General features: G+C 37.2%; 1 protein-coding gene across 2 annotated transcripts in view; it reads right to left on the reverse strand.

Moving 5' to 3' along the window:
* Positions 1 to 663: 663 nt before the first annotated feature.
* The window catches only part of STX17 (syntaxin 17), a 67,319-nt gene continuing 53,720 nt past the window's right edge, over positions 664 to 14,262 (reverse strand). For both annotated transcript variants that reach the window (XM_017527805.2, XM_017527804.2), the window contains 4 exons: positions 9,898 to 10,013; positions 9,775 to 9,825; positions 2,473 to 2,559; positions 664 to 1,779 (listed from right to left, as the gene is read on the reverse strand). In XM_017527805.2, the coding sequence (XP_017383294.1) occupies positions 1,540 to 1,779; positions 2,473 to 2,559; positions 9,775 to 9,825; positions 9,898 to 10,013 (494 nt within the window). In that variant the 3' untranslated portion in view covers positions 664 to 1,539. The remainder of the gene's footprint in view (positions 1,780 to 2,472; positions 2,560 to 9,774; positions 9,826 to 9,897; positions 10,014 to 14,262) is intronic.

The raw sequence follows: 14,262 nt of genomic DNA on the forward strand, positions 1-14,262 counted from the left end.
GAAAGAAAGAAGTGATAAACCATCCAGTCGCCTGATAATCCTTAGCCCCTGTCAGAGAGACAGCTCACACTTTCAGGGGTGCAGGTGCCCATTCCTGTGCTCAGAAAAGAGTAAAGACTAAGGCAAAAGGTGATTCCCTACTATTTTAAATGAGGTTGGGTATAGAGGGAGGCTGCCTGTAATCTTAAATTCTTTTTTCCAAATTTAAAGCCTTTCTGCAGTTTGAGATAGACATGAGGTTGGGCTGAACCATCCTTGCTGTCAATGTCAGGTGTTGAGATTAGCACCACACCCTTCCCTGGGTCTGAGTCTTGCATGGGGCTTTGTCCATCATCATCTAGAATGTGATAAAAGCAAGCATGGGAATGCCATTTTGGGGAAGAAACAGCAGCTATGAAAAGCAAAGGAATGTATAGGAGATAAAATGTCTGGGGAAAAGGATGGTAGTAACACAAGTGAGGTAGCAAGTAAATTCTCAGCTCCCCCCAGACACCAGCTAAAAAGAAGACTTGAGTCAGAGACCCCCTATCTGGCAGATACATCACCCCTCAAAATTGGAACATGCCCCAGGAAATGTTCTTGCTGTTTTGTTCTCCTTGTTCATTTTATCCCAAACTCTAACAATGTTGAAAATATCTGGAAATTTTTTTCTTTTCTTTTTATCTAGAGGTTATAGGAAGGGATGAACAGAGATGAGAGACAAGACAAAATGTGTTATGAGAGAATTCCTCATTATACATGGGTAGAATTCACCCCAGAAACCAAAGAACTTCATAATGACAAGGGAGGGATGGCACAGAGCATAAGATCTTTAACGTGTTAGGAGACAGGCTGACAAAGCAAGCTTGATAACTGGCTTCATAAGTCTCCTATCACTTGAAATTATGTTATTTATTTAAAGAGAGGCAGAGGAAGAGTTCAGAAGCCAGTGTCACAAATGAAGATATCTGGAAGAGAAGTTGAGCCTCTTTCATTTTCTTACATCATTAATTTCCTTCACCAGAAAATATAGTTGGACCAAACTGCAATAGGGTTTGCCAATTGACTCCACTATGTAGTCCACCTGTACTCCTCACTAGGCCGTTATTTCCGCATCTGATAACAAAGGCTCCCGAACTCTTATTCTTTTCCTTGCTAACAAACCTCGGTAATCTACACTTAGCCTTAAGGTCTCCAATTCAGGGTTATGGAAGAAACTAGTCTTCCATAGCCCAACGTTTCTACACATCTCAAGTCCTTATCAGAGTTATAGGTTCAGTTTTCACATTTCCAGGGAGAAAATCTGTTCCTTGGCAGTCTTCAAACATTACCTAACATATACATTATACACCCTCAGCCCAGGGCCTCGATCTCTAACATCTCCATGAACACCCCAGCAAACAACAAAATATATCCGCTTATCACACTTCAATCCCATTTGAACATCAGTAGCCACTATCTTGATATACTTGTGTTTCAAAAGGTGATGGAGTGTCCAACAGCAGCAAAGGTCCTCATTAGGATAGACATGTTGGCACCAATAATATTGAAGTTTGTTTTTTAACTGCATTTTTTGTCAGTTTGGCTGGGAAGATCTGGACAGCTGGAAGTGAGCTTCTCCATCATTTTCTGTTTCTTTCTTTGTATCAATTTTCCACCTGTGAAGCCCAACACCCCACCACCAAGTGCAGCTGCAATTCCTGCCACTTTGAAGCCTGCAAGGAGGCCAATAGGACCCCCTACCATTCCTCCAATGAGTGCACCTGCCACAGGCAGAGCTGCCAGCTTGTATTTTGCAGCCTGTAAAAAAAAAAAAATTCAATTTAGAAACTGAGTTGAGAATATCTGCCTGTGGTGATGTACGTTTTCCTCTCATTACTCCTGGAAATGCCTCTTTAACTCTTGGTACATAATTAACCTTAGAGACTGAACTTGTAGGGGGAAAAAGAAAGTATTCCACAGGTACTGCAATTGCTCCAGATCTCTGAACTTAGAGAACTGAGCTACAAAGAGTGGACTGCTACAAATTGATTTTACTTGCAAAACAATCAATTCACTAACAATCTAGCTGGCTTATTTAAACTGTTTCGGCAGCCACAGATTCCTCCCAAAGCTTTTATGTTGCACAGAGATTATTCTGTGCTGTGTGCCTGGGGTTAAAAGCAACATCCTATGGAAAATAGATGGTCCCACTCCATGTGTGCCATCACATACTTACACTTTCACCCTCTGCAAATATTCCCTGGAAACACCAAATGCCTTATATCACAGCTACAGTTTATTCTCTCTTTGAAGAAATTACTCTCCTGATAGAATGAATTTTAGAGTAGAATATTACAACATTGATTTCTTGCACTACCTATGTGTCATTTCTTCCTTATTTCCTTAATTGCTGGTTCCCTCAACATTGAAGAGAGCGGATCAATTGGGTTAATACTAGAGATTCCTGGGAGCCAAAGTACCATTGATTTGTCAGCAGGAGCAGAATCTTACCTTCCCCAAGTTTTTGGTTCCCTCTTCAACATTCACAGCGGCACTGTTGACATGGTCTGCAATGCTGTCAATCTTCTCCTGCTGAGACTATATGCAAAGGAATTATGAGTGAGCAGTCCTGCTGGGGAGCAGCAGGGAGCCAACACACACTATTTTAATTCCTGTAATCAGGTCCCCGGGTACTGCAGCCTTGCCGTCTTAATATGGTTCATTAATAGCATCTGATAAACCATGTCAAAAGGACAAATTAACTTTCATAAGAAAAAAGGGGATGTCTTAATAATTAGGTAATAAAAGGGTGGCAACTTTACAGAAAAAAGCATCTCACACTAAAATTCACTCAAACATACAAACATATTATTCTCCAAATGAATCTATGTACAAGAAAAAATGTCCAAATAAGCATTTACATGTCATGTTGGGTTTGATGGAAAAAAACAACAAAAAAAATCAAACCCCCAAAACACCTCCTTAATTTAGCTTCTTTGAAGATTCAGTTTAAATCAGGCACTTTTACCTTAGGCATAAAATGCCCTTGGTCCAATAAATACAAATTGTTATGTTTCAGGAACAAGACTAGAATATGGTTTGATCTACTATGAGCTCTTTCCATTTGTAATATGCAGTAGGGATCGGTGAATGAATTCACTGTTCTGTGTTTTACACCTGTATATCTGAATACATTTTAAAATCATGACAGTTTAAAATGTTTCAGATCAAATATATTAATAAAGCATTCTACATAAAATGGCAACACCTGTGCTGGCACAACAGCAACTGTGACTCATAGAATCTCTGGTGGAAGGAAGGTTGAGGTCATTGGGTCAGTTCTCCTCTCTGATGTATGAAGCCCTACTATAACATTGTTGAGAAGTGGTTACTGAAGCTCTGCTTAGACACCTCCAGTGACACGAATTCATCACTTGCTGTAGGAACACATTCCTATTTTTAAATCAACTTCAGATAGAATTTACATATAACAGGTACTGCTTTTAATGGAATAGTATGATGAAATTTAGCAAATGTATAAACCAACTACCACAAATGTATAAACAACAAATGTATAAGCCAACATATAATTAACTATCACAAACTGTTTACAGACTATTTTTTTTAATGTGCAGAAAAAAAGAGAATCTCTCTTTGATCCTAGATAGATGCCACCTACAATGAGGGTGAAATAATTCAACTTTAATCCTGAAGTGTTTGATTGCCCTTATATAACTGACCTATTCATTTATATTGAGGCAGACACAAATAACACTTTTCTAATTCCAACCATCATTTCATTTGAAAACATGAAGCCCAAACAACACAGCTATTTTTTCCCACGTTTGTTTCCTCTTAGCATTATTGATATTCCTTCCCTTCTCATACATAAAATATCTTTCTTCACCATTGCGGTATCCCTTCATTCCAGTTTTCTCCACCACTATCTTGACATCTCTAACACAATCTCTAAGGAAGTCCCTTATCAGTTTTCCTTTGAATGTCTCCGTCAGAGACAAGTTTAACAATGGTTCTCAGTCTTTCACCTGGAGGTTTCTTAAAACGCAGATTGCTGGGCCCCATGCCTAGAGTTTCTGATCCAGTAGGCCTGAGATGAAGCCTGAGATAATAAGCTCCCAGGTGAGGCTGATGCTGCCAGTCCACAATTCTCACACTTTAAGAACCACTATTGTATGTGCTCAGATCAAGGGTACCACCTTTAGTCAGATAATCTGTGTTCAAATCTCAGCTAATGAAACTATGTGCCCTTAGACAAATTACTCAAGCTCTCTAGGTGTCAGTATTCTCATTTATTAAGTGAGAATGATGAAACTTATACCTTCATAGAGTTGAAGAGGGGATAAAATGTTTTTGGAAAGTGTGAGGGGAAAAATAGAAAAACTCATCCTGATTTCCCCAAGGAAGTAACTCTCATCTTTCTATCAAAAAATAGACTTAACTATTTATTTTGATGCTTGAAAATTCTATGGCACTAAAACATTAGATATCTTTTAGCATTCATTCATTCATTCAATTTTTATTTTCCTTAATAGCAAAACTTATTTAAGTCAGCTTTCTTTTTCTGACTCACAGAAGAAAAAGTACCAGCACTAATAATAAACAACTTGTCTAGATTTCTGACACCCTATCATCGTTTCTATTTAGGACACCCCCAACACTTTCCATTCTTGCCTGGAACAGTCTATGCTAGCAGATAAATCACAGGCTTAAAACTTTATCATCAGCTGTTATATGTTGATAAGTTGAAGGGTAGGAGAAAAATAATCAATGTGTTTTCCTTCCTTCAGCCCCAAAATAAGTCCAGCAAAAGGGAGGAGTCTGCCAGGATTGTTGACATTTCTGTACCCCAAGTGTGATTGTAAAGCCTCAGGGAAATACTTTTTAATGTTCTTTCCTTTAAAAAGGGTTGGATATTGCAGATGCAGTTGCTGATGTATTAAAAAAAGGGGGGGGTTGGATATTGTACTGCTATGACTTTTTAAAATTAAAGCAAAATTTTAAAATAATTTAAATATTTTTTCATAAAAATCATTTGGAATAACTGAAGAAGCAAGCACAAGAAAAAACCAATCCTGAGATCACTGATTATTTGAACTACAAAGTTCCTCATTATTGCAATCACCAGCATTTGATGAGGCCCATCCCACCCTAGGGAGTGGCCCACATCTATAAGTATTTATTCGTGCCATTAGAAAGCATGCTAAAATATGGGGCTGGGGTGTGGGAAGGAGGCAGAGGGCAGATAACCCCTATCCTGGAATCAATAGTCCCCCTTCGATTGTGCATATCTGCCTTTCTCTTGTCCATGTTTTGTTTGGTTTGCGACTTCAAATTCTGCTTCTTGAGTAAGAAGGACTCAATGACCCCCACAAAGGTTTCAGTTAGGCAGCAAACTGTTGTCACAAAGTTGTCAGTCATCATCAGTAGAATGCCAAACTAGACTCCATGCAGAGCTGAATACTGTCACTACCTGTTCACTATGTCCTTGGCTCTTTTTGTGGGACCAAAAGATACATATACAACCCTGACCCAGCCTGTGAAATCAAGTTCCAGACATTAACAGTGGTTCTCACCTCTATCTACCAATCTCCCCTGAGGTTTTTGCTTCTGATTTGCTCATGTTTATTTTCATCTGCCTAGGCCTCCTACATTTGACAATCTTCAAATTCCATGACTGACATTTTATAGTTTGGCACCCCATATATGTTCTCAGTATTCCTTTAACAATGAGCTGAACTATATTTAAGTGTTTTGCTCATTACACTGCAGTGTTTCTCAAGCTAGAGTAATATATAGACCCCATTTTACAGAAAAAAAAAATCTCAAATGACTTTAAGAATATGTCTATGGATTTCATTTTAAGGAACACTGAATTAAGTCCCCTTATTGGCCTGAAAATAACAAATCTTGATGAACAGCTATAGGAGTACCTAAGTTTCTGTATAAACTGTGGTTTATTATACTTGTCAAGGAGAATGCAATTTGGGAATATAAATTCAAAACCAATGAATTGTTTCATCCTTGAATGCCTGTTGGGGACACTTGTAGGCCTAGCATCCTCTATGTCAAGCAATAGTAATACATTCAACAAATTAATCCCCAAATCCATTTATATCATTAACAATGGTCTTCCTTGGAGAGTTCTGACAGTAGTTGTAAAGTTTAAGGTTCTTGGAAAGCTATGAGTTTATTAAAAGGGTAATACCAAAACTCTAGGTACTTCCATTTATTCCTCTCTAAATTCTAGCCAGCCTTCAAGGCCAAGTTCTAATCTTATATCTTGACCAATCCTGTTTACATTGAGCTATTCTGGTTCTAAAATCCTATGGTATATTCTATACATTCCTTAATCATATGCAATCATATACACAAAAAGGCCCAGAAACAAACTTAAAAATACTATGACATATGGGCAAAATAAATGATTATACTGGCCTCAAGTAGGCAATAAGCAGAGTAAATAAGTAGGAAGTTGATATCAGAGGATTCATCAGAGGATTTAGTACTGAAGGAATTCCAGTACTAAAATGCTGAAGGATAACAGTGGTGGAAAAAGTAAAATTTTTGCAAGGAGCCAAAGAAGGAATCAAAATAAAGGAAGGACAACAGTGGGAATGCAGTTGGGGTCAGTGAAAGGGAAGAGAACAGAAAGTACTTAATAACACACATTATCTCATTTAGTCCTCCCATCAATGTTATAAAGGTCACTGTTGTCAAATAACATCTTGAAGGTCACATAGGTAACAAATGAAGGAATCTGATCTGATCCGTTGCAACCGGTTTTTATGCTTCCAGAGTAAAACTGTATTACAAAAACCATAGGAATAAGGCAAAAGGCAGAAGTCAAAACTGACTAGCAGCAAGGGTGAGTTGTTACTGAACTATTGGCCCAAGCAAGGTTCTTTAAATTCTCCTTGACTAGAAATAGAGCTAGTTACAAAGTTACAGGAAGAGAAGAGGGCACTTGAACAACAAAGTTTGCAGAAAAATAGAGCAGGGTACCTAGCAGATATTAATTTATTAACATTTATTAGACTATAACCTTGATCTGTCAATGGCTTTGTAAGTTCTTTTTGTAGTGGTGAAATAAATATAACATAAATTTACCATTTTAACCATTTTGGAGTGTACAATTTAGTGGCAATAAGTACCTTCACAATGTTGTGCAATGATTACTACTATCTTGTAGGTTTTTTCAAATGCTTTTTCCTATTCTTCATTGAGTTTAGCACAGTGCTATGTACATAGAAAGTATTCCTTAAATACATGGTTAATTTGCCTAGATGCTATCATGTCCATGTGATAATAATGAAAGGATGTGGTCACTCTGGTTATGTTCCCAGGTCATTCTGTGCTTAAATACAGCTTCTGTGAATCCTTGACCATGTGGTCATGAGAACTTAGTCACCCTGGGAATAATAATCAGGGGTTCTCCTTTGAGCTTTTGCCTATTAGCATTCTGTCTCATGTACATGTACCTATTATAAATAGGACATTTGTATAGAGCTATGGCTACAGCCAGAGTTTTCCTGCACAAATCTCCCTTAGATTAGAGGTTATGAGCTGCTTACATAATATAATCAAACATGTAACTATCAAATGGTCACAAACCTTTAACTTTTCTTTTATGTGCCTGTCCCAGAAGAAATGTGTTTGTATCAAGTAAGAACTTTGTACATGTGTAGTTTGTTTTTTAAAATCAGCTTTATTGAGGTATAATTTACATACATTAAAACACATTTTATGTGTACAGATCAATGACTTGGCAAGTGTATATATTTGTGTAACCATACATGTATATGTTTTTACAAAGTGCACTGGATTCAGAGATTATTAGTTTACAGTAGTTGAATAAATATTGATTCTGAAACAACAGATATTTGGGGATTCTTGTTCTATTACTTCCTTCTGTTTGTGAGTATATTACTATTGTACAGAAACCTACTCCAGAAACTTCAAACATTTTGCTGCTTCGAACTTAGAGGCATCAGAAACAATTCAAACAATTTACGGAATTCAATTTTAGGTAACACATTTCAAGAAAATATCCACCATATAGAACATAAGCAGAGTAAGGAGCCAGTACTGAAAAGCCTAAATATTATATTGTAGAAGGAATGCAAAAGAAGCAAGGGTTCTGAAGAGAAGAAAATATGGTGGGGGTTGGGTAGAGTGAGGAAGGATGACAGTTTCGAAACCCTGAAAAACTTTCACATGGAAAGAACATAAAATTTGGTCAGTATGTAGTTCCGAGGCCAAAACTGCCAAAAACAAGTTATTATAGGGCAGACACTTCTAACTCTAACTCTTCTAAGAGTTACAGACTCCAAATGTAATGGTTTAAGTATCAAATATCCTTGTGCTATAATTGTTCCAAAAGAGGCTAGAAGACCAATTATTTGAGAAGTTGGCGCAAGAGTAGAGGGATTAGGTTAGTTGGCCTCTTGAGTCTTTTCCCATTCCAATTGTGATTGTGTGATCTAGGAACTTCTTATTTAAAACTAGATCTCAGGGAAACCATTAACTCAAAGATAAGACAACCCCAAAATCATGGGTTTGATGAAGAACAAAGAACTAAACCTAGACAGAACTGTAAGCAGAAATAGGTATGTTTGTGTGGACACACATAGATAAATATACATACACACATGTATTCATACATCCTACCTTACCATAACTCCTGGGAAAGACAAATATGAACGATTTAGAAAAATGATGGAAAATCTATCTTTCCCACCAAATTGACTTTGTGCTTCCTAATGTATGTTAAGGGTATCAATGACACCCAATTATGCAGAATAAAGACGATGTGCCTTAGCTTTGACTCCATCTTTCTCCAATTTCTGCTAAGTCCCCCAGAAATACCTTCCAGCTGTCCTTTACCTTTACACTGGTATTGTCATTGCTCCAGGAGAACTCTTAGAATTGATTCCTAGCCAGTAATCTTTTCCATGACCTCCTCCTCTCTTAGGCCATTATTAACAAAGCCAACAGTGATCTTTCTGAAGCAGAGACTATATTTCACCACTCTAACCTGCTCAAGAATCAGTATTAGGCTCCTCACGACCCCTCCCTCTCTCCCTTGGAATTAAATGATTTTCCTTGGAGCTGATAATACTTCTTTTCCTTCTTACTCTTTTGCATTTGGCCATTATGCTTGAAAGCTCAGTTTCTGGGGTGCAGGCCTATCTCTACTCACTGTAGAATCCTCAAAGGCGGCCAGGCATGATGGCTCACATCTGTATTCCCGGCACTTTGGGAGGCCAAGGCGGGTGGATCATGAGGTCAAGAGTTTGAGACCAACATAGTGAAACCCTGTCTCTACTAAAAATGCAAAAATTAGCCAGGCATGGTGGCACACATCTGTAGCCCCAGCTACTCAGGAGGCTGAGGCAGGAGAATTGCTTGAACCTGGGAGGTGGAAGTTGCAGTTAGATGAGATCGTGCCACTGCACTCCAGCCTGGGTGACAGAGTTTCAAAAACTCCATCTCAAAAACAAACAAACAAAAGATTCCTCAAAGGCAGAGAATGGGCTTCATTTATTTCTACATCCAACCTGAACATACCCTCAATGTTAAGCATCTAACACAGTGCCTTTACATAACAAGTGACTAATAAATGTTTACTGAATTAACCTGGAATTTGAGAACAGTTAAACTTCCATCTATGGCTCAATACCAGTCTTAAAAATTATAAGTTCTATTAAAATTCTAATTAAAAGCCTAATAACTGCAAAAGCTTCTCATTCTAATAACCTAACAATTCTGCATCCAAAACAGTTATATACTTACATTCACTAGGAGAGAGAAGTCAGTGACCAGTTGGCTAAGTTCAAGTAAGTCCTTTAAAAGAAAGGGAGAGGAAGTTACTTTTATGCCTCACAGCTACCAAAAAGAAAATATTTTTTAACATACCGCTTCTAAGGTTTCCCATGATTCTGCAGCATTTTGATCTTGAGGAATTTCAGGTAAGGCATATATCTGAGTCAAACTCTGAGAACTAGCTTCAGCTTCAGTAGTGTGAAATGCTCCTGGATGAACATAATAACCCCATGTTTAGAGTTTATTTGCCTTGTTAGACAGGAGATAGCATAAATTGATTTCATAAAACAAATGACACATAAAATGTTCTCTAATTAAATTTAGGCTAAAAGGAAATTGATTATTCTACAGAAATAGAATTGTTTGGCTGGGTGGAGTGGCTCACACCTATAATCTCAGCACTTCGGGAGGTTGAGGCAGGAGGATCACCTGAGCCCAGAAGTTCAAGACCAAACTGGGCAACATAGTGAGACCTCATCTCTACAAAGAAATTAAAAAATAGCCAGGTGTAGTGGTACATGCTTGTAGTCTCAGCTACTTGGGAGGCTGGGGTGGGGGAATCATTTGAGCCTGGAAGGTCGAGGTTGCAGTGAGCAGTGATCATGCCATTATATTCCAGCCTAGGTGACAGCAAGATCCTGTCTCAAAAAAAAAAAAAAAAAAAAAAAAAAAAAAAAAAAAAAAAAAAAAAAAAAAAAAAAAAAAAACACAAAACAAAAAAAAAGATTTATCCATGGGGCATCTTGCTCATTGTTTTTTTTTTCTTAAAAAGAATTTTTTTTTTTTAAATTGAGACACAGCCTTGCTATGTTGCCCAAGCTGGTCTTGGCCTCAAGTGATCCTCCTGTCTCAGCTTACCAAAGTGCTGGGATCACAGGCGTAAGCCACAACACCAAGCTTACACACACACACACACACACACACATATTTTTTGAGACAGAGTCTTGCTCTGTCACCCAGGCTGGAGTGCAGTGGCGTGATCTTGGCTCACTGCAACCTCTGCCTCCCAGGTTCAAGCAATTCTCCTGCCTCAGCCTCCTGAGTAGCTGGGACTAGAGGTACACACCAAGACATCCAGCTAATTTTTTGTATTTTTAGTAGAGATGGGGTTTCACCGTGTTAGCCATGGTGGTCTCAATCTTCCAACCTCGTGATCTGCCCACCTTGGCCCCTCAAAGTGTTGGGATTACAGGCATAGCCACTGCACCTGGCCCCACATATACATTTTTAAAATCTACACAGTCATCTAAAGTATGGCTACGAATAACATCAATCCAATCTGAATAACTAGGGCAGATGTGGAAAAAGTACCAAAGGAAAACTGTTCTGGTTGGCTAACGTTCCAAGGAGACATACCTATATAAATAGGTTTAATACTTTTCATCCTTAAACTTCTATTTGGCTATTTCAGTAGTAAATACTAGATATAGAAGGTGTTTAAGGCAGGGAAGTAATGTGTTTTTATTAATGAAATCAGTCACTATTGGTAACAATAAGATTGTCACCAAATATTCTTACCACATGTGTCCTTTTTGTCACTACTCTTCTCCTCAGAGTCAATCTTCTGGCCCATGCCATCATTGCTTCTACTTCTTTTGAGTTTTAAAAAAGGATCAACCTACTAGTTCTTTCCCCATTAAACACCGCTATGATAATGAATTAATTCATACTTTAAAATCTACCTTCAAGTCTTTATTTCCTCTTATTGGTTTTACCAATCATTCATTAATTGAGTTGACATTTATTAAACGCTTACTACATGCCAATCAGTGTGGCGAGGTGCTGCAGACACAATGGCAAGCCATAAAAAGTTTGGAGGAGGCAACATAGTATAGTGGTTAGGAGCCTAGGCCTAGTCAGAAAGACTTGGGTTAGAATTCTGATTTGGCTATTTATTAGCTGTTTGCCCTGGGAAGGTATTTCATCCCTTTGGCTGGTTTTTGTCATTTGTAAAATAAGGTGATATTTATTTTGCACAGTACCTGGGTTATACATAAACTATAAGTGCTCAATAAATTAGTTACTACTGCTGCTATTATTAACAGATCTTACCATAAAATGTGTAATAGAGACATATTAATAATCAAGTTCAGTCAGTATTGTCTAATAAGAACTGTAATATTGGTAAGTATAAAGTGCTACATGGGTTTAACCTAGACTTGTGGAGGGGAAAGTGGTCAGAGAAGGCTCTGAAGCCGAAGCCTGAGGATTAACAGAAATTACTATATAGGTGAACTGGGGCAGGGGTGGAAGGAGAAGCAAAGAGTATTCAGTTCAGAGACAGCAGTATGTGTATAGGCTTAGGGACTGAAAAATGTTCAGTACACTGACTGTGATAAGGAGAAAAGCAAAAACTAAGGCTGGAAATCTACTTTGAGATTATTCATGGCATTTGTAAACTATATTAAACAGTTTTGTTTTTCACAAAAGATCAATATATTACTATTAAAAATAGCTGGAGACAGAAGGTACCATAATCGGATTTTAGGTTTACAGAGGAAACTATAGCCACAGTGTGAAAAACACATTAAGGATGGAGTTGAAAGGTGAGAAAATTAGAGAGTAAAAAACCAGTCTGAAGGCTTTCTAATACATACAGTGAAAAGTGATGGTGATCTAAGATAATGACAGTAGAAATGGAAACAAGAGATCTGAAGGTCTACTATCTCCCCTTCACTTCAAGTTCAAAACACCACTTAGACTTTCTGAACACCCACTGAGTATCATTTTAGGGTACCAGGGATAAAAAGTAATTAACACAGAGTATATATTCTCAAGAAACTTGTATTCTAGAAAAGCCAGACATACAAAAAGAAATCACAAAACAACAGGAGACTGCATTGGTATCTACCTAGAATCAGACATAGATACATAAGTATTTGATGAGAGTTCAGAGCTATGGGTGGCATCTGATCCAGTTTGATATGGTATGCAGTTTATGGGAAGCCTTTCTAGAAAACTTGAGGTTACTAGGCAATGAAAAGAAGAATATATATTCTAGATATAAAAACCAGTAAGAACAAAGGCCCTCAAGGAAGAAACAATATAGCTACGTAAATCAGCAGTTTGATGGTAACAAAGCGAGAAGTAAAAGACAAATTACAAGTATAAGCCTATGGATGGTCAGGATGGGCCTTGCAGACCAGTTAAAGACTTTGGACTTTATCAGCACACCAAGGAGAGCTGTTGGAGAACAGAAAAATGCCATGATGACATGTGGCACCTGATCTACTCCTAAAAGTAAGCAATTATAACTCTACGTCCCTATTCTCTCAGTGTTCTTTTCAGCCAAACCTATAATTGAAACAGTATTTTATAAAACTGCGTTACTATTTTACCTTTAAAGCTTATTAATGCTTTACCTCTCCAGGAAAAATGTTTAAATTGTTTAAGAAGGGCGTAGTCAGTGGACTAAAAAGTAATTTGTAGATTTATCAGGACTGACAGTGTTTTGAATCTTATCTAAATATATTTATTTAACTTAAAGGAAGAGCAAAGGCAGCCGATATAGGGTAAGTTTTACATTAAGACATTATGGCAAATAGTCAATATTTTGAAAGCTCTAAATGTTTTTTTTACAAATGCTTGAACTAGTTATTTACCCTATACATTATCACCATAAAGACACTCTCATTTTCACTTCAACCAAGATAAATGAATTACTCTATTACCTTTCTTCAACTTAATATTTCCAGGTATTTATACTTCTTTAACATTATAATGAATTAATGATAACTTCATTATTATTAACAAATCAAATATAAAGGGGAACTTTATAATCATGCCCATTCTAAACATTTTTTTAAAGCCATAATTTTTGTACTATTAAAGAGGATTCAAATGAAGTATTCGAGGGTACACAACAAAATGAGGAGAGATTATCATATATTCATATTTAATCTAAAAAAATAAGGGATGGGAAATGTATGACATTTTAAATAAACATAAAAGATTTCCCTCAGTAAAGAATAAAAATGTTTAACTCATTTACGTCTAACTTGAAACCAAACTAAGTATGCATCTTAGTTCAAATAGAGTCTTAGAACAAAGAGGTCTGTTTTCTTCCATTAAAAAAACTGTGCTGTAAACTTAATTCTAAACCCCACTAATCAGTTCAAGCCATGACAATCAATTAAAGCAAATCTTTTAATTTCTATGACTTCCATAATTCATTTATTCCAGCTTGCATTTAACATCACTACATCAATGATGATCTTTTGACTTTGAACTTTTACAAATTGCTAAGCACATGGTAAGGCAAAACACTGAGATAGATTATAGTTTCAGGAAAGAAGGCTGAAGAACGTTAGCTTTGTCCTCAGAAGTAAAAAAACTGCAACTGTTTTTTTGTTTGTTTGTTTGTTTTTTTTTTTTTTTTTTTAGACGGCGTTTCGCTCTTGTTACCCAGGCTGGAGTGCAATGGCGCGATCTCGGCTCACCGCAACCTCCGCCTCCTGG

Source organism: Cebus imitator, unplaced genomic scaffold, assembly GCF_001604975.1.
Source record: "Cebus imitator isolate Cc_AM_T3 unplaced genomic scaffold, Cebus_imitator-1.0 Scaffold51, whole genome shotgun sequence".
NCBI classification, from domain to species: Eukaryota; Metazoa; Chordata; class Mammalia; order Primates; family Cebidae; genus Cebus; species Cebus imitator.